The sequence below is a fragment of the Gorilla gorilla genome, chromosome 4, assembly GCF_029281585.2.
Source record: "Gorilla gorilla gorilla isolate KB3781 chromosome 4, NHGRI_mGorGor1-v2.1_pri, whole genome shotgun sequence".
Taxonomy (NCBI): Eukaryota; Metazoa; Chordata; class Mammalia; order Primates; family Hominidae; genus Gorilla; species Gorilla gorilla.
Window position 1 is genome coordinate 11,720,615 of NC_073228.2, and position 20,794 is coordinate 11,741,408.

The 20,794-nt window shown below is 51.1% G+C and overlaps 1 protein-coding gene across 4 annotated transcripts in view; it reads right to left on the reverse strand.

Moving 5' to 3' along the window:
- The window catches only part of SLC26A11 (solute carrier family 26 member 11), a 33,744-nt gene that overhangs the window by 12,584 nt on the left and 366 nt on the right, over positions 1-20,794 (reverse strand). For 3 of the 4 annotated variants that reach the window (XM_019027463.4, XM_063706025.1, XM_055389304.2), the window contains exons 2-8: positions 19,635-19,881; positions 18,564-18,756; positions 18,069-18,154; positions 15,731-15,810; positions 13,685-13,827; positions 4,079-4,254; positions 3,588-3,660 (exon numbers count right to left, since the gene is read on the reverse strand). In XM_019027463.4, coding sequence (XP_018883008.4) covers positions 3,588-3,660; positions 4,079-4,254; positions 13,685-13,827; positions 15,731-15,810; positions 18,069-18,154; positions 18,564-18,756; positions 19,635-19,868 — 985 coding nt within the window. In that variant the 5' untranslated portion in view covers positions 19,869-19,881. Of the gene's footprint in view, positions 1-3,587; positions 3,661-4,078; positions 4,255-13,684; positions 13,828-15,730; positions 15,811-18,068; positions 18,155-18,563; positions 18,757-19,634; positions 19,882-20,313; positions 20,514-20,794 lie in introns of all 4 variants that reach the window. The other variant, XM_055389305.2, reaches the window with a different exon arrangement.

Here is a 20,794-nt window from a genome sequence, read left to right on the forward strand (position 1 = left end):
TTGACATTTTCTACAATGAATGTATATTAATAAACACAGCCATTATTACCAATTAAATTAAAACTTTCAATTAAACAGATAGTACAGGATCTTGTTCTGCCACCCAGGCTGGAGTGCAGTGGCACTATCACAGCTCAATGCCACCTTGACCTCCTGGGCTCAAGTGATCCTCCTGCCTTAGGCTCCTGAGCAGCTGGTACCACAGGTGTGGTCCATGCCTCGCTAATTTTATTTTCAATAGAAATGAGGTCTTGTTAAGTTGCCTAAGTGGGTTTCAAACTCCTAAGCTCAAGCAATCCTCCTGCCTAGGACTCCCAAAGTGTTGGGATTACAATGCTTTTTATAATAAGAAAACCATTTTATTTTATTATTTTTATTTTGTTAGATGGAGTCTTGCTCTGTCACCCAGGCTGGAGTGCAGTGGAGTGATCTTGGCTCACCGCAACCTCTGCCTCCCGGGTTCAAGAGATTCTCCTGCCTTAGCCTCCTGAGTAGCTGGGACTACAGGGGCACGCCACCACACACAGCTAATTTTTGCATTTTTAGTAGAGATGGGGTTTCACCATGTTGGTCAGGCTTGTGTCGAACTCCTGACCTCAGGTGATCCGCCCACCTGGGCCTCCCAAAGTGCTGGGATTACAGACGTGAGCCACTGCACCCGGCCGAGAAAAACATTTTAAACTGGAAACCTCTTTATGACCAGTTGAGATGACTGGAAAGTCTAAGACAGGCCATCTCAGAGAGGTGAGCAGGCGAAGGTTTTAGGGGAAGGCACAGGAGCATGGATCTAAGACAGAGGTTGGCAAACTTTTTTTTTTGAGACGGAGTCTCGCTCTGTCGCCCAGGCTGGAGTGCAGTGGCGCGATCTTGGCTCACTGCAAGCTCCGCCTCCCGGGTTCACGCCATTCTCCTGCCTCAGCCTCCCGAGGAGCTGGGACTACAGGCGCCCGCCACCACGCCTGGCTAATTTTTTGTATTTTTAGTAGAGACGGGGTTTCACCGTGTTAGCCAGGATGGTCTCCATCTCCTGACCTTGTGATCCACCCGCCTCGGCCTCCCAAAGTGCTGGGACTACAGGCGTGTGCCACCGCACCCAGCTGAGGTTGGCAAGCTTTTCTATAAAGGGCCAGCTTTTCTGTAAGGGACCAGCTTGTCGATATTTTAGGCTTTGTGGGCCCTGCAGTCACTGCTGCAGCTACACAACTCTGCTGTGGTGCCACGAAAGCAGCCACGGACAGCACATCCCCAAGTGGCACAGCCACGCTCCAACTGACTTTATTTGTAAACATGAGATCTGGATTTCACATACTTTTCACATGTCACAAAATATTATTATTATTTGGACTTTTTCCAACCATTCAGAAATGTAAAATCTGGCCGGGCACGATGGCTCAGGCCTGTAATCCTAGCACTTTTGAAAGCCGAGGCAGGAGGATCACTTGAACTCGGGAGTTTGAGGTCAGCCTGGGCTACAAAGTGAGACCTTGTCTCTACAATTAAAAAATTACGGCCGGGCACAGTGGCTCACGCCTGTAATCCCAGCACTTTGAGAGGCTGAGGCAGGCAGATCACGAGGTCAGGAGATCGAGACCACGGTGAAACCCTGTCTCTACTAAAAATACAAAAAATTAGCCAGGCGTGGTGGCGGACGCCTGTAGTCCCAGCTACTGGGGAGGCTGAGGCAGGAGAATGGCGTGAACCCAGGAGGCGGAGCTTGCAGTGAGCCGAGATCGTGCCACTGCACTCCAGCCTGGGTGACAGAGCGAGACTCCATCTCAAAAAAAAAAACAAAAAAGAAATTACTGGAGGGCTGAGCGTGGTGGCTCACACCTGTAATCCCAGCACTTTGGGAGGCTGAGGTGGGCGGATCACCTGAGGTCAGGAGTTTGAGACCAGTCTGATCAACATGGAGAAACCCCATCTCTACTAAAAATACAAAATTAGCCGGACATGTTGGTGCGCACCCGTAATCCCAGCTACTTGGGAGGCTGAGGCAGGATAATTGCTGGAACCTGGGGGGCGGAGGTTGCGGTGAGCCGAGATCACACCATTGCACTCCAGCATGGGCAACAAGAGTGAAACACTATCTCAAAAAAAAAAAAAAAATTACTGGGAGGCCCAGGTGGGCAGATCACTTGAGACCAGCCTGGCCAACATAGTGAGACCCTGTCTCTACTAAAAGTATAGAATATTAGTTGGGCGTGGTGGTGCATGCCTGTAATTCCAGCTACCTGGGAGACTGAGGCATGAGAATTGCTTAAACCTGGGAAGTGGAGGTTGCAGTGAGCAGAGATCGTGCCACTGCACTCCAGCCTGGGCCACAGAGCGAGACTCTGTCTCCAAAAAAAAAAAAAAAAAAAAAAAAAAGAATCTCCTTTGAAGGGGGTAAGGGTTAGAGCACTGGGACTTTGGAGAAGGAACTTTACCCTGGCACAGCCTGGGCTAGGCAGTAAACACGATTTACACGGTCACAGTAACATACACTGGTAACTGGGCTGTAACCTTTAGAATCAACATAAACCCAAACGCAGGAAGGACTAAATGACGGTGACAAGACAGAATGAAGGTGTCATCCGCACAGACAATACAAAGCTGGCAGGAGTGGAGCGAGTGAAGGACGGAGCTGCAAGGAGGGAATCTAGAGATGCTGACTCAAAACAGAACTGAAGGAGACGAAGGGTTCCCTCCCTCCCTGGGGGCGAGGAGGGGCTGGCTGATGGGCTGAGCCAGCTGAATAAAGCATGTTGCTCAATGTTTAGGAGTTTTGTGAGCCTATTACTAAACGTAGCCATTATTACCAATTAAATTAAAACTTTCAATTAAACAGATAATACAGGATCTTGTTCTGCCGCCCAGGCTGGAGTGCAGTGGCACTATCACAGCTCAATGCCACCTCAACCTCCCGGGCTCAAGTGATCCTCCTGCCTCAGCCTCCTGAGCAGCTGGTACCACAGGTGTGCTCCATGCCCAGCTAATTTTTATTTTTAATAGAAACGAGGTCTTGTTACGTTGCCTAGGTGAATTTCAAACTCCTGAGCTCAAGCGATCCTCCCATCTCAGCCTCCCAAAGTGTTGGGATTACAGGCCTGGGCCACCATGCCTGGCCCAAAGATAATACCTAAAATTCATCACTTCCTAATTTATTTGGCATTTGGCTACTACTGATGAGGTTATTTGCACCCACTGTATCTACACGGTGGAGACACCGTAGAATATGGTTGTTCATGCAGATCTCAACCCAGCTCCATGTGCAAACTCCCCTTTCAGTGACGTTACCTTAAAATCAGACAGTAGCATTTACACCATGGACATCGGCAAGGGCCACGAAGCAAAACCTTTTATTTCCACAAACAGCAGAGTCTGTTACAACACTCACCAGCACACCATGGGGTGGGAGGGCGATGCCTCATTATAGATCCAGTTTTATCATATATACACAATACGTATATATCTATCATGAGCATGTATTACTTGGATATGAATTCAAATTTCTAAAACTAGTAACAAATAAAGGCAAGATAGAAAGCAGCAGGCCTAGCCCAGCCGGCGCACTGGGAGACCTGGGGTGTGGGTGACAGGCGTCTTACCGAAGGCTTTGGCCACCGCAATGCTCTCCAGGAGGCCCATCAGGGGCACCACGGCCAGCCCGGCTCCCATGTCCTGAGAGAGGAGAGAGGGATGGTGAGTGACCTTCCTAAGGGGTAGGACCCGGCAGTGACCCATGAAAGCAGCAAGGACCCACCCCGCCCCACAGGTAACAGGAGCAAGTGCTTGTCAGCTGCAGGATGCGCCTCCTCGTCTGAAGAGGCACCAGGTGCTGGGAGGAACACAGTAAATTCATCCTCAGCTGGAGTCCAAAACAGGAGAAGCGCCCCTGAACACAAACGTGACATCCCTGAGCTCGCTGAGCTTGCATCCAACCTGGGATTCTTTAATAACTGAGATGTCCCTTCCTGAGGACTCAGCTGTCCTAACTGACCTCAGACCCCCTGGCACCCAGCAGATACATCAGGGTAGGAGCCAGGCCAGGGGCCACTGCAGCCTCAGCCACGCCATCCTGGCTTCCGGCTCTGCCCACCTGCACCATCTCGGTGAAGGAGATCGTTCCGTTGGCTGTGGTCACTGAGAAGGGCGGGATCCGGACTGGAGGGAGCCCCTCAGCTGTCTCCCCTGTTAGGGTGAAAGGCTGGTATCCAGTCACCTCAAAGGAGTATGCAACCAGGGCCGCGAAGGAGACCACCAGGGCATTGCGAGCTAGGAGAGAAGGAGAGGTGCGTCCAAGACCCTGCTCCCGGCGAGTGTAGGGTAGCGCGGCTGCCTCCAGGTTACTGGGGCAGACACCCCAGAGGCAGAAGACACCCCCACCGGGCCACAGTCCTCACTCTGCACTCTGGGAAACACAACACAGACATAAATGCTATGTGGCAGCATGAGCAGGTGGGACGGCAGAGCTGCAGGCTGCGGACAGGTGCACATGCCACCTGCTGCCAAGCTCCAGGTGACTGGACATCGTGCACTGCAGCAAAGACTCTCTGAAATCAGGTGCCCAGGGCACATCCACCTCAAAACACAAAGGAGGAAGAAACCAGATGTACCCCCTTCCCCAAACAACAGAAACAATGGCCTCCAAGATGCAGGACAGTGGACATGATGGCCACTAAGACGCGGGACAGCAGGCATGACGGCCACAGGGAAACAAGGGAGGTGAGTCTATCACTGCCCTGCCGGCTGCCTACGGTTTCCCCGATGGTCCCCATGTGTATGGAGGGGACCCCCTAGCAGAGCCCAGGGGTTTCCCTGAGTTCAGGGGGCAATGCTGGGAGGAAGTCTGAGGAGGCCTGTGGCTGGAGCTGACCGCAAGGTCACAAGAGCAGAGAGGGCAGCCGGAGACAGAGCTGCAGAGATCTGCAGAGGTGCCCTCGGATGTGCAGCAGAGAACTGGTCGAGGCAAAGCTGGGCGAAAATGACCCAAACCCACAGTGGGGAAGAGTCACAAAGAGGGTTACAAGGGACAATCCCAAGGATTCACACCAGAGTAAAAAACCCTCATAATTCATGGAGCATCAGGGACTCCAGAGGGTTTTACCTCAGCAGTGGGGAAGATTAGCCCAAGGCCTGGGGTTGGCAAATGTTTTCTGTAAAGGGCTAAATACTAAAAACTTTTTGCTTTATGGGCCATAAAGTCTCTGGTGCAACTACTCAAGTCTGTTATTATTGCATAAAACCTGACATTGACAATGTAAATGAATGGGAGTGATTTTCCAATAAAACTTTATTTACAAAATCAAGTGGTGGGCCAAATTAGGCTTGCCCTAGAATGAACACTGCTCTGGTCCAGCTCACAAAGCTTAAAAGTAAGACCTAAATGGATCGAACTGTCCTAAGTAACTTAACTGTATCCCAGAACAAAGCTCAAGAAGATTTATAGAATACAAAAATATCCAGCACGCAATAACCTCAAACTCACAAAGTCTAGCATCCATCCAAACAAAAATTACTAGGCATGCAAAGAAGCAGGAAAATATGGCTGGGTGCAGTGGCCCATGCCTGTAATCCCAACACTTTGGGAGGCCAAGACAGGAGGACTGCTTGAGCCCAGGAGTTTGAGGCCAGCCTGAGCAAATTAGTGAGACACTGTCTCCACAAAAAATAAAAAATTAGTTGAGCATGGTGGCATATGCCTATAGTCCCAGCTACTTGGGGGACTGAGGTGGGATGATAACTTGAGCCTGGGAGGTTGAAGCTATAGTGAACCATGATCATGCCACTGTACTCTAGCCTGGGTGACACAGTAAGACCCTGTCTCAAAAAATAAAAATAAAAAATAAAAAAAAGACCCAAAAGTAACATAGTTAAAGATGACAGAATTAACAGGACATTAAAAGAGTAACTGTAACCAAATGTAATTCAGTTAATAGGACATTAAAAGAATAACTGTAACCAAATTCCATACACTTAAAAAAAAAACAGAGGAAAGATTGCAACTGTTAAGTAAAGATGTAGAAAATACATTTTAAAAGATTCAAATTGAGGCTGGGCACGGTAGCTCACGCCTGTAATCCCAGCACTTTGGGAGACCGAGGCAGCTGAATCACCTGAAGTCAGGAATTCGAGACTGGCCCAGCCAACACGGTGAAGCTCTGTCTTTACTAAAAATACAAAAATTAGCTGGGCATGGTGGTGGATGCCTATAATCCCAGCTACCTGGGAGGCTGAGGCAGGAGAACCACTTGAAGCCGGGAGGCAGAGGTTACAGTGAGCCAAGATCGCGCCATTGCACTCCAGCCTGGACAACAGAGCGAAACTCCGTCTTAAAAAAAAAGAAAAAAGAAAAAAAAAGATTCAAACTGGATTTCTAGAAATGAAAACCACAGTGTCTGAGACGGAACAAGCACTTGCTGCAATTACAACAGCTGAGACATTACAGAAAAAAAAGACTAAAATGTAGCAGTAGAAACTATCCAAAATGAAACACACAAAGGAAAAGGCTGAAAATCACAAGTGAGCTGTGGGAACACCTTCGAGGTGCCTGAAATACAGACAGGGGATTCTGCAAAGAAAGTCTGTGGAATCGCATAGGGGGACAGTACAAAGATTTCACGAAAAGATGGGTGTTTATTTTCCAAATTATGGAACTGCAAACCCACATGTCTAAGAAGTTCAATGAATCACAAGCATAAACACAGAAAACAAAAAACAAACAAACAAAAAAACACTACATCAAGCCACATTATGAAACTGCCTAAAACCAGTGATAAAGAATATTTTAAAAGCAGTGGATAAAAAGGTTACATACAGAGGAACAAAGAATGACAGCACACTTCTTGAAACGAAGTGGGCCAGAAGACAGCAGAATAGCATCTTTAAAGTCCTGAGGCCAGGCACAGTGGCTCATGCCTGTAATCCTAGCACTTTGGGAGGCCAAGGAAGGCGGATCACCTGAGGTCAGGAGTTCGAAACCAGCCTGGCCAACATGGCAAAACCCCATCTCTGCTAAAAGTACAAAAATTAGCCGGGCGTGGTAGCATGCGCCTGTAATTCCATCTACCTGGGAGGCTGAGACAGGAGAATCACTTGAACCCAGGAGGCAGAGATTGCAGTGAGCCAAGAGCGTGCCACTGCACTCCAGCCTGGGTGACACAGCGAGACACTGTCTCAAAATAAAAAAAAAATAAATAACTTTTTTTTAAAAAGTACTGAAAGAAAAAAAAAGTCTAGAATTCTATAACCAGCAAAACTATCTTTGAAAAATGAAGGCAAAATAGACTTTCAGACATACAAAAGTTGAAAGTTGAAAGAAGACCAGGAGTAGTGGCTCACGCCTGTAATCCCAACATTTGGGAAGCCAAAGTGGGAGGATCCCTTGTGGGAGGATCCCTTGAGCCCAGGAGTAAGAGACCAGCCTGGGCAACGTAGGAAGACACCATCTCTACAAAAAGTAAAACTAAAAAATTATTCAGGCATGGTGATGCATGCCTATAGTCCCAGCCACTCAGGAGGCTGAGGATTGCTTGGGTCTAGGAGTTCAAGGCTGCAGTGAACTATAATTGTACCACTGCATTCCAGCCTGGGTGACAGAGTGAATCCTGTCAAATAAAAAAAAAAAAAAAAATGCTGAAAGAGTTAATCACCAACAGGCCTGCAACAGAAGAAAAAATAACGTCCTTCAGGTAGAAGGAAAATTATACCAGATGGAAATCTGGATTTGTACAAAGGAATTAAGAGCACCAGAAACAGTGACTACGTGGATAAATGTAAGACTGTTCCTGCAGGGAATGGTGGCTCACATCTGCAATCTCAGCACTTTGGTTGGCTGAGGCAGGAGCATCACTTCAGGCCAAGAATCTTTGATCAGCCTGAGCAACATAGCCCGTTTCTATAAAAAAATTTTAAAAATTAGCCAGATGTGGTGGTGCATGCCTGTAGACCAAGCTACTCAGGAGGCTGAGGCAGGAGAATTACTTGAGCCCAGGAGTTTGCAGCTTCAGTGACGGATCTTGGCTCACTGCAATCTCTGCCTTCCAGGTTCAAGCAATCCTCCCACCTCAGCCTCCCCAGTAGCTGGGATTACAGGCATGCACCACCATGCCTGGCTAATTTTTTGTATTTTTGGTAGAGATGGAGTTTCGCCATGTTGCCCAGGCTGGTCTTAGACTCCTGAGCTCAGACAATCTGCCTCCCTCAGCCTCCCAAAGTGCTAGGATTATAGGTGTGAGCCACTGCGCCTGGCCTGTTATAAGGTTCTTATATCACATGAAGTTGAAGTTTAATGTATACTGTAGCAAGATAAAGATGTTTACCACAAACCTTAAAGCAGTCACTTAGAAACAAACAAACAAAAACTAAATATAGCCGTTACAGCTAATCAGCCAATAAAGGATGTAAAATGGAATCATAAAAAATAATCCAATAGAGGTAGAAGGAGGGGGAAAAGGGAACAAAGAACAAATGAGACAAACAGGAAACAAACAGCAACATGGTAGATCTAAAGTCAAACAGACCAATAATCACATTAAATATAAATGGCATAAGATTCCAATTAAAAGGCAGAGATTATGAGATTAAAAACAAATCCCATGTATATGCTGCCCATAAAACATACCATTAAACACAAGAACACAAATCAATTAAATACGTTAAAAGTAAAAAGACAGGAGGCTGGGTATGGTGTCTCAGCACTTTGGGAGGCCAAGGCAGGTGGATCACTTGAGGCCAAGAATTTGAGACCAGGCTGGCCAACATGGTGAAACCTCATGGCTACTAAAAACACAAAAATTAGCTGGGCTTGGTGGGGCAAGCCTGTAATTCCAGCTACTTGGGAGGCTGAGGCACAACAATTGCTTGAACCTGGGAGGTGGAGGTTGCAGTGAGCCAAGATCACGCCATTGCACTCCAGCCTGGGCAACAGAGAGAGATTCTGTCTCAAAAAAAAAAAAAAAAGTAAAAAGATGGGAAAAGATATGCTAACACTAATGAAAGCTGGAGTAGCTCTCTTAGTATCAAAGTAGATTTCAGGGAAGAGAATATTGCCCAGAAAAAAAAGTATCATTCCAAGAAAAAATTATAATTCTATATGTTTTTATACTAAAAAACAGAGCTTCAAAATATATGAAACAATAACTGGTAAGTAACAAAGGAAAATAGACAAAGTCATGGTTATAGCTGAAGTTATTTCAACATTCTTCTTTTAATAATCAACAGAACAAGTAGAAAGAAAATCGGCAAGAATATAGTAGCCTGAGATAACCAACTAGACCTAACTGACATTTACAGAACATTCTGCCCAATAATGGCAGAAAACATGTTCTCAAGCGAACACAGAATATTCACTAAGACAGACCATATTAAGGGCCATAATACAACTCTCAATAAAGGAAAACATATTTAAATCACTAAGTACGTTTTCTTATCACAATGGAACTAAATTAAAAATCAATGGCAAAGTACTAACTGGGAAACCCCCAACTATTTGGAAACTAAATAACTCCCATGGTTCACAGAAGAAATCATATAATCCACTTCTAAATAATCCACAGGTCAAAGGAGAAGTCAAAATGGAAATCACAAAGTATTTAGAACTGAATAAAAATTAAAGAACAGCATATATATCAAAACTGTGGGACGCAGCTAAAGTAATGCTAGGAGTGAAATTTACAGCATTTAAACAACCATATTAGAAAAGAGGAAAGGTCTCAAATCAAAGACCCAGGCTTCCAACTTAAGAATCTGAAAAAAAAGGCCGGGCACGGTGGCTCACGCCTGTAATCCCAGCACTTTGGGAGGCTGAGGCGGGTGGATTACCTGAGGTCAGGAGTTCGAGACCAGCCTGGCCAACATGGTGAAACCCCGTCTCTACTAAAAATACAAAAAATTAGCCAGGCATGGTGGCATACGCCTGTAATCCCAGCTACTTGGGAGGCTGAGGCAGGAGAATCACTTGAACCCGGGAGGCGGAGGTTGCAGTGAGCTGAGATCACACCATTGCACTCCAATCTGGGGGACAAGAGCGAAACTCCGTCTCAAAAAAAAAATTTTTTTTGAAAAAAAAAAAAAAAGGATAAAGTTAACTGAAAATAAATAGAAGAAAGGAAATAATAAAGGCCCAAGCAGAAATCAATGAACTAGAAAACCAAAGCAAAAGGGAGATCAATGAAACCAAAAGCTGGTTCTTTGAGAGGATCATAACATTGACACACTTCTAGACAGACCACTCAGAAAAAAAGACAGACGACTCGGGTGAAGTCCTTGTTCTGCCTCTTCCCAGTCGTGTGGCCTTGAGAAGTTCTGTTTTATTTTTCATCTTTCATAGGCTCACTTTCCTCACTGACAAAATGGAGAAAATAATAAACTCATTCTCAAAGCTGTTATAAGAATCAAAAGCTTTTTAAGTAGTTTCCTAAGACAATGCTACACACACTGGGGAGAAAGGAGTCAGCAGCCCTACACTGTAAATGTTTCTGAAGTTTCTGTACATTACGATGTCTTGACATCTTAAAAGACCTTTCTGGCTGCAGAAAGACTGCCTTCAGGGTTAGGCAAGTACTAGAGAAAAAAGCAGCCCCAAGTGTGTCTCTGATATGCCAGCTAACCCCTCTGGAGCCATCCTTCCTCCACCAGCCTGGCCTGCACCCCAGGAGGCAAGATTTTTCTGCCTTAAGGCTGAAACCCACCAAAATTCCTCCAACTGCCAGTCCTAAGCTGGTCGCCTTTCTTCACCTTGCCTTTATCATGAAAATCTCGATAAAGGCTGTGGCCTAAACCACAGCTTTGGCTTCTCCTCCTGGCCACCCTGGTGTCCTCTGACATGGCCCTACGTGGCATGCTGTGCCTCCTGTCTCTAGGACCTGTGAGTATAATAAACTGGTTTTCTTCCTGAGCCTTTCTCTGTCTCCCCTTGTGGCCACACCTGACTGATCATCTCATAAAGTCACACAAAACAAGTCTCTGAAAAACACAGGGTCTCTAAGCATTTCCCAAACTTTGACTTTTTGTTTGTTTGTTTGTTTGTTTGTTTGTTTTTTGAGAAGGAGTCTCGCTCTGTTGCCAGGCTGGAGTGCAGTGGTGCAATCTTGGCTCACTATAACCTCCGCCTCCCGGGTTCAAGTGATTCTCCTGCCTCAACCTCCCAAGTAGCTGGGATCACAGGCACACACCACCACACCCAGCTAATTTTTGTATTTTTAGTAGAGACGGGGTTTGGCCAAGCTGGTTTCAAACTCCTGACCTCAGGTGATCTGCCTCCCTCGGCCTCCCAAAGTGCTGGGATTACAGGCGTGAGCCACCATGCCCGGCTTCCAAACTTTGACTTCTAAGCTGACCCCATGAATCCCCTGGGCGTGCCCTGAAGAATACAGATCCTGATTCGGAGATCTGGGGTGGGGCCTGAGATCCTGCCCTTCCAGTAAGCTCCCAGGAGATGCCCAGTGCCCAGGCTGCTGGTCCCAGGCCACACTCTGAGTCTCAAGGTTTAAGATAACAAGGCATAGGTCAGGCGCAGTGGCTCACGCCTGTAATCTCAGCACTTTGGAGGCTGAGGTGGGCGGATCACTTGAGGTCAGGAGTTCGAGACCAGCCTGGCCAACATGGTGAAACCCCATCTCTACTAAAAATACAAAAATTAGCCAGTTGTGGTGGTGCACGCCTGTAATCCCAGCTACTCGCGAGGCTGAGGCGGGATAATCGCTTGAAACCAGGAGGCAGGTTGCAGCGAGCCAAGATCACGCCAGTGCACTCCAGCCTGGGCAACAGAGTGAGACACCGTCTCCAAAAAAAAAAAAAAAAACAAAAGATAACAAAGCATTTTCACTGTTTCACGGACAACTGAACCAAAGCTCAGGAACTTTGGAAGCTACTTTGCAAGTCTAAACCCAGGCCAGGCTGGGACTGGAAGCTGGACATCTCCACTCTAAACCCAGCATCCTCTGCACCCCACCAGACTCTCAGTGCTCACCACGGCCTCAAGTCTGCTGAACAGGATCCAGGGAGAGACCACAGAGAACAGACCAGCCTGGGCAGGCAGAAGTGACTCAAGAGCTAAATCCAGCCACCCTCTCTCTTCTATGGCTGTTGGATTTTGCAGCCCCCAAACAGCAAGGCCAAGCTCGGGCTATTCTGAGCTTAATCTGTCCCCTCGGCTCTGAGAAGGTTTGGAGTCACCTATGCTTCCTGACTTTCCTGGGTGTGCCTTCTTCTCTGGGCATCCCTGCCCGGTGCTCAGCCAGGGGACCCGTGCCCATCCTGGATGCAATGAGAAGAGGCTTCCCCCTCCCCCAGGGTGGTCCTTCACCTGCTGACAGCCCTGCTGCTCCTCCACGACGCAGCCCTCACCACCCCTTTCTCAAAGGACCCCTGGTTGTTTGTGGCTCAGCCTGCAGCCTCCGCGCCTGAAGCTGAAGTTGTACCCCCATAAGCTGCACAATTCAAACAGAGCCTGTTGGTCTCCCCGGAATTTGTTCTGTCTCCCCAGGACCTGCCAGTAGACTGTTTCTCCACCTCGGCACCGCTGACATTTTGGGCCGGATCACTGTTTGCTGTGGAAGGCTGTGCGCCGTCACGGGATCACTGTTTGTTTGCCGTGGAAGCCTGTGCGCCGTCAGGGGATCACTGTTTGCTGTGGAAGCCTGTGCGCCGTCAGGGGATCACTGTTTGCTGTGGAAGGCTGTGCGCCGTCAGGGGATCACTGTCTGTTTGCTGTGGAAGGCTGTGCGCCGTCAGGGGATCACTGTTTGTTTGCTGTGGAAGGCTGTGCGCCGTCAGGGGATCACTGTTTGCTGTGGAAGGCTGTGCGCCGTCAGGGGATCACTGTTTGTTTGCTGTGGAAGGCTGTGCGCCGTCAGGGGATCACTGTTTGCTGTGGAAGGCTGTGCGCCGTCAGGGGATCACTGTTTGTTTGCTGTGGAAGGCTGTGCGCCGTCAGGGGATCACTGCTTGTTTGCTGTGGAAGGCTGTGCGCCGTCAGGGGATCACTGCTGTGGAAGGCTGTGCGCCGTCAGGGGCTTAGTGGCATTCCTGGCCCCTCCTCACTAGTTGCCAGCAACTGCCTCGCCCCGTGGTATCCACCAAAAATGTTTCCCAACATTGCCACATGTCACCAGGGGGCAAAACTGCTTCAGGTTGAGAACGGCCACAGCTGGCCGTGCATCAGTTCTCAGCTCTGATCCTGCATCAGAACCCACCGAGTTTGGCTTGGAGTTTTAAATGTTCCAGAGTTTGGGTCAGGGGCAGTGGCTCATGCCTGTAATCCCAGCACTTCGGGAGGCCGAGGCAGGCAGATCACTCGAGGCCAGGAGTTTGAGACCAGTGTGGTCAACATGGTGAAACCCCGTCTCTACTATAAATACAAAAATCAGTCGAGCGTGGTGGCATGCGCCTGTAATCCCAGCTACTCAGGAGGCTGAGGCAGGAGAATCACATGAACCTGGGAGGCGGAGGTTGCAGTGAGCCAAGATCACACCACTGTACTCCAGCCTGGGCGACAGAGCGAAACTCTGTCTCAAAAAATAATTAATTAATTAATTGAATAAAAAGTACATGTCCCAGAGTTTGGTGTGGTGTTTTAAATGTCCCAATGCTCAAGTGACACCCAGACCAACGACGTGAGAATCTCTAGGGTGGGACTAGGACTCCCCAAGTGACCCCAACCTGCAGCCAAGGTTGCACACGATGTCAGCCAGAGGCCCCTCACCTGTCGTGGCAGCCCAGACCAGCCCACGGCTGAGCCGCACACCAGGGGGCATCTCGGGGTGGACGGGAGGCACGTGGTCCCGCATCAGCTTCAGCACCAGCAGCAGCAGCATGCAGACCAGCCCCAGGACGGCGTCACCTACCCTGTGGACAGGCAGAGGACTGGTCACCACCCAGCTTGGCCCAGGCCTACTGCTGACTCAAGCGTCCTGCTGCTGCTTAAGCTGAGAGGCACTAAGAAGCTCCCAGGGGAGGCCCAAAGCCCAGGCTGCTGGTCCCAGGCCACAGTGAGTATCACAAGGAAATAAAGCATTTTCAATATTTTCACCGTTTCACAGACACTTAACTAAAGCTCAGGAACTTTAGCAAGCTACTCTGCAAGACCAAACACAGACTAGGCGGAGATGTTTTCTCTTAAGCAATATGCATCCCTGTTCTACTTCAAAACTCAATTCAAAATTCAGTAAGTACACAGGCTTGGGCAGGACAGGCAGTGGAGAGGCCCAGGTCATGATGATGGCAGAGCGACGTGCTCACATTTTCACTCCCGTAGCTCTCTGGGACTCAAGTCTATGGAACAGGATCTGGTGAGTGACCACAGGGAATGGGGACCAGCCTGAGCAGCTGATGCTCTCTGCAGGTGGCTCTAGAACAAGTCTGCCAAACCCACAGCCTGTGGGCCACATGCAGCCTGGGATGGCTTTGAATGTGGCCCAACACAAATTTGTAAACTTTCTTAAAACATTATGAGTTCTTTCAATGATTTTTTTGTAGCTCATCAGCTATCATTAGTGTATTTTAAGACAATTCTTCCTGTGTGGCCCAGGGAAGACAAAAGACTGGACACCCTGCTCTAGACATTCTGGAAGGCTTAGGACTAAACAGTCAGTAAGGCCCCTTTTACATGACAGCCCGTGACGCTCTCTGACTGGTCAGGCTCCGTAATCACTGCTCCCCCATCCGGCCGACCCCTGCCCACTGGTGCCTCTGAAGAGCAAGGAACCCACTGGCTTCCAGCTGGGTTCAGCTGCTGGGAAGCTTTGGCAGCAGATCAGAGGGGAGGGGAAGATGGTCCAGGATCACCCCCACTCCCTCCAGGCCACAGCACTGGGCAGCCATCTCTATAGCTCCCCTAGATCATTTCCTCCTCCAGCCCCTTCCAGCCAGAGAGGTAGAGAGGCATCCTGCCTTCCCGCTGGATGGTCTGGCAGGGAGGTACCCCTCATCAGAGGCTTTTCTTTTCGGGGGGGCAGGGCAGGGCGGAGATGGAGTCTCACTCTATCACCCGGGCTGGAGTGCAGTGGCGTGATCTCAGCTCACTGCAACCTCCGCCTCACGGGTTCAAGCAATCCTCCTGCCTCAGCCTCCTGAACAGCTGGGACTACAGGCACGCACCATCACACCCGACTAATTTTTGTATTTTTAGTAGAGACGGAGTTTCACCATGTTGACCAGGCTGGTCTTGAACTCCTGACCTAAGATGATCTGCCCACCTGGGCTTCCCAAAGTGCTGGGATTACAGGTGTGAGCCACAGTGCCCGGCCATCAGAGGCTCTTTAAACCACCTGAGGGAAGTGCGTGGGTCTCCTCATCTCTCATCACAGCTCCATCTGCCATCCCTGCACCACCTGCGTTCTGTCTGGGTTAGCTCCCCCACGCCCTGTGTTCTCCTCCTTAACAAATCACAGCCTGGGAGAGACACACTGCCTTCTTTTTCTTTACACAGACTCTCCCCATTCCTATCCCCCAAGAAAGCTTTGTGGAGAGAGGAACATTGCCCTGCTCCAGCTCCCCAGAGCAGAGCTTCTTGAACTGTCCCCTGCGCACAGACCACCGGCCTCCTGTTAAAACTCTGGCTCTGATAGGGCAGGTCTGCAAAGGGCTGAGAGTCTCATTTCTTGCCAGCTTGCAGGTGCTGCTGATGGGGCTGCTCTGGGGACCCCTGTTTGAGCAGTCACCAGGGGTGGGGAAACTGAGGTGGGGGCTGGGAGAGGAGGTGTGGAAGAAGGAGCTTCCTTATAGGAAGGAGGAACAAAGCCCGGGGTACCTGGTCTCTGCAATCCTGAGGAAGGTGTGGTACACCTGCAGGAAGAACGGCCTGGGGATGTTCTGTAGTCCCAGCAGGTTCTGTCCAAACACAGAGATGCTGATCAGAGGCTATGCTCCCAAACCAAGGCCATCTGTCCCCAGCTCCCTGCCCACCTCCCCTAGGGCTGAGACAGTGTCCCCCCGCCCTGCCCCCAACCCTTATTCCCGGGGCCCATCTTAGGGGCTCAGGGGTCCATCTGCCCACTCCCAACGCCCCCTAGGGCAGGAGATCAAAGCTACCCTGGTGGGAGACAGTACTTCACAATTACTGGGTCAGTGATATGTTTCTCTAAATTACTTTTCTCATAAAAAACAATGTAGGTGACCCCATAGCAGGCAGACAGGTTCTATAGCTTGATGGCCAGGGGCCATGGGCTGCCTGGCCCCACCCCCATTGGCTCCAGGCCACTCAGCAGCCAGGCCCCCTGCAGTGTAGACCCTTGCTGCCATTGGCTTGAGAATGTCTCCCTCACTAGGTGCCCCGCCACCCCCCAGCTCCGCTGCTGCGGGAGGAAAAATCTCTTCGTAGTGTGCAGATGTGGAGGGCTCCGAGGGGCTTCAAGAAACCAGCTTGGGGAATCCTCGGCAAAGTAGGAGCCTCCCACCACGATACCAGCTCTGAGGTCCTGGGCAGGAGAAGGCACTCTATCCTGTGTTTTAGTTTAGTTTTTTTTTCCTCTGGGGCAGTGGGGGGGTGGGGGTCTTGCTTGCTCTGTGGCCCAGGCTGGATTCGAACTCCTGGGCTCCAGTGATCCTCCCACCTCAGCCTCCCACGTAGCTGGGATCCACAGTGCAGGCACAGCTTGCACTTTAGTTCTTTACATCGCCTGAGACCCAACAGGAGTCAGAGGGGAAAGTTGAGGCCCTGGATCCCAGGGCCACAGGCTCAAGGACCCTGCCCTAAAACTGCTGCGCACAGGGTGGGTGGGGTTAGGACATCCTGGGGGGCGGACTCTGGGACTGTTGGGGTAGGGTCTTCTGTCCTGGGCCTGTCAGGAGGACGCCCCTCCCCCTAGATGGCTGCAGAGTCCCTGGGCGGGGCTAGGGTTGCCAAGTATGAAGGCATGAACAAGGCACTCTCCACTCTCACTGGGATCCTATAAAAGAACATTCTTGATACCAAAAATGATGTTTCCAGATTAAAGAACCAACCATGCCCTGAAACAGTATTTGCCAAGCTAACCCTGAGAGATGTGTGTAGATAACGTACAAATCACGCTCACCCACACCTAAGTTGGTCCCTCCTCTCTCAAATGGAAATAATGATAAATCTACCTCCCGGGGTGTGTTGAGAATTACACATGGAGAGTGTCCTGCCCAGTGCCTCGCACGTAGCAAGAGTGCAAAAAGTGTCTACTTTATTCTCACACTCACTCACACTCACACACTCTCACACTCACACTCTCACACACTCACTCTCACACTCATTCACACACTCACACACACACACTCTCACACACACACTCTCCTGTCCTTGGTCTTCTCATGGTACCTCCATCAGGGAAGACTGTCTCAGGCCAGCCTGGAACAGGGCCTGGCTTGGGGAAGATGACCTGCAGTGACACAGGGTCAGGAGGCAGCATGTGACCCTAGTCTGCCATGAGGGCCGCATGGTCCCATCTGTGGAATTGGGCTCACTTCACTCCACACACACCCCACTGAGCACCCCCCTACTGCACCAGCTCAATGCTGGGCGGCCGTGGCTGGGAGAAGGACAGTTCCTACCCTCGAGGAACTTACAACCCAGCAAAAACAGAATAAATTACACCCTCAGCTGATGACTGATTTTAGTACTTATTATAAATGTTTTAAAAGGAAATATAAAAGGCATGGCATTTAAAAAATATTAAACAGAAACCAGAAAAAAAAGCACAAAACAAAACCATCTAGCTAAATTGGCATGGGGAAATAATTTGCCTATAGAAATTCTAGCAGCATGCTCATGACTGGTGGGGCCTGCTGGGTGTGCCCAGTGCAGGGAGAACAGAGCCACGTCACAGAGCCAGCCAAGCACACTGGCACGGAAACTCGGGCAAGAGCAGGGGGATGGAATTACCGGCCCCCAAGTTACCCGCTGTGAAATCCAACCATAACGTGACATCCCTCCCAGGAGGGTCATTTTATTAACAGGGGACCCATGAGAGCACCGCATGCTTCTTGACCCATGGAAGACAATCTGAAACAGCAAGACGTCCACTGGCCACAAGGATCAGGACTGGCCTCAGTCCTGCTCCTGCCATCCCTGTGCCAACGAGCAGTGGCCAAAGAGCAGTGCCCTGGGTGGGCGCCGTGCCTACCTTGATCTGTCCAAAGCCGATGGTGACGGCAGCAGCAGAGGTGAAGCCTTTAATGACGGGGTAGGAAATGAAGTCCAGCAGGAACCCTGGCCGGCCAAGAGGGGACATCGAGCTGGTCCCAGCTCCACCCAGTCCCAGAGGATGAGGGGAGATGTGAGCTGGGGAAGGTGGCATGGGTGGGATTGGGGAGCAGATACCACAGCTAAGGACTGGGGGTAACACACCCTGTTTGGCTGTTTTTTGGAGAGCAGAAAAGGGAGACTGGGGTCTGAGGCCACAGGCACTTCTCCAAGTGTCCTGGCCTCTAAGCAGAAAAGAGTAGACTAAGAGCCAAGTGCCCCACCCCCTCCACCACCCACCCACCTACACACACACACACATACATACCCACACCCCCACAACACGCACACACATGCACACGGGGATAGACTTGAAAGGCAAACAAGCAAATGCTGAGGTCAAGGGCATCCCCTTGGCAAGAAGGTAGAGCCTCACCCAAACGCAGGACCCCCATGGCCAGCTGGATGCAGCCGGACAGGAAGGCCAGCAGCACAGCGTAGGCGGGCTCATGGAAGGTGTAGAAGGAGACCAGGAGGGACATAATGGCGGTGGGGCCCAGAGTCACATCCCGGGAGGTGCCCAGGAAGAAATACACGAAGCAGCCCATGAAGGCAGAGTAGAGGCCATACTGTGGGGAGAGAGGGTGGTGAGCACTCAGGAGGCCGAGGCCCATCCACCAGCTCCTAGTGTGCGTGTCCAAGCTCGGGATGTGTGGGTGTCAGCTGTGTCCAGGCCCAGGTTAAAGGTGCACCGCCCTGCCCTGTGGGTGGACCTGCAGTGATCAGGAGGCCACTTTTTTAGCAGCACCCAACTGGGGCCTCAGGGTGCAGACAGCCAGGCAGAGGGGTCGGTGCAGGCCCATGTGCTGTGTCCAAGTCTGAGGAAGCATTCTTTTTTTTTTTTTTTTTGTGATGGAGTATTGCTCTGTCGCCCAGGCTGGAGGGCAGTGGCACAGTCTCGCCTCACTGCAAGCTCCGCCTCACTGCAAGCTCCGCCTCCCGGGTTCACGCCATTCTCCTGCCTCAGCCTCCCAGGTAGCTGGGACTACAGGCACCCGCCACCACACCTGGCTAATTTTTTGTATTTTTAGTAGAGACGGGGTTTCACCCTGTTAGCCAGGATGGTCTCCATCTCCTGACCTTGTGATCCGCCTGCCTCGGCCTCCCAAAGTGCTGGGATTACAGGCTTGAGCCACCGCACCCAGCCTAATTTTTCTATTTTTAGTGGAGACGGGGTTTCACCATTTTGGTCGGGCTGGTCTTGAACTCCTGAGGCCTCCATGAGTCATCTCGCTGGCCCCTCCATAACCAGCTCAGTGTCTGTGTGTGCCAAACAGGCATAGGAGCCTGGGTCGGCCCAGAGACAATCTGCGTCACACACTGTAAATCAAAGGTTCCTTGGGGCCCAGGGGCTGGAAACCTGGAATCGCTGATGGTGTCTGGGATTGATACTGTGTATTCTGCACTGTTTCTGAGATGTGGCTGGCAGCAGGGTCAGACACCTCACCTGGGGCGGGAGTCCAGCCACTTCAGCATAGGCCAGCGCCTGGGGAATGGCAGTGAGGCCAACTGAGAGGCCGGCGACGAAATCCATCTTCAGCCACTGCAGGGAGTAGCTGGGCAGCCACGCCAGGATGGGCAGCCTCCTCTGCACGGCCGCAGGGGAGCAGCAGCAGGCGCTTGGGGCCATCCCGGGGCCAGAGGACCTGGCCTGACCCAGCGCCGTCACCGAAGAAGGCATCTCTACGGTGGGGCTGGGGGGTGCAGGTGACACAGACCAGCAGTCAGAGCGTGGCCTTTGAAGAACCCGGCAACACTGGTCAGGGTCGGCGGGTGTCAGGAGAAGTCACTATGGGTCTCCCCTCCCCAGGGGGGCGAACGGCTCTAAGAGGAAGCCAACAATGTGTGCAAGACGGGGACTGGGCCAAGACTGGAGGGCCCACCCCGTCCCTCATCACCCTCTCTCCCTGAATCCCCCCCGTGCAAATCCTGGGTGCCTTCTGTCCCTCCATCCTCAACTCTCCCAGATAAGAAACTGATAAGCGATTTCTCATTGAGAAGTCTGAAGACTAATTAGGCTCAACACTTCTGGCCCCTGGAGAACCGACTTCCTTTGCCTTTTTTTCCGTCTCCCCAGGGAATTTAACGGGAAGCAGCACAGAGAGAAGCAGGGCCCGCGGGCGCACCCTAGGCTGGCGGGGGGTGCGGGTGGCAGCCAGGAGATCCAGCGGAGCTCCGAGGTTTTCCAACTGCGCACCAAGGCGGGCTCCACCCGCTACGGTGGACTGCGGCGCTCGTGGGGGAGTGGGGGGGTCCTCCGCTCCTGAGGCCACGCCTCGCTCAGCCCCCACCTGTGGCTGTCACAGCCCTGGAGTTCTAGTTGCTTCTGGGAGGACACCAGAGGCGCCCGGTTAATTCAGGTGCGCAGCATCTTACAGGGCCCCGGCGCCCGCGCGCAGAGCCGCCACCCTCACCCCCAGCCCCCCACGCCCCCGGCCGCTCCGCTCCGGGCAAAATCCACTCCCCGGCCCCCGGCCCCGCCCACAAGGCCGCCGGCTCCGGATCCTGGGGTCTCCGGAGGAGACCCTGCGCCACCTGACCGTCCGCGGTCCCTTGGCCCCGAGCAAGGCCGAGGGCCGCGGGGACCCGTCCCGGGTAGGGACGCGG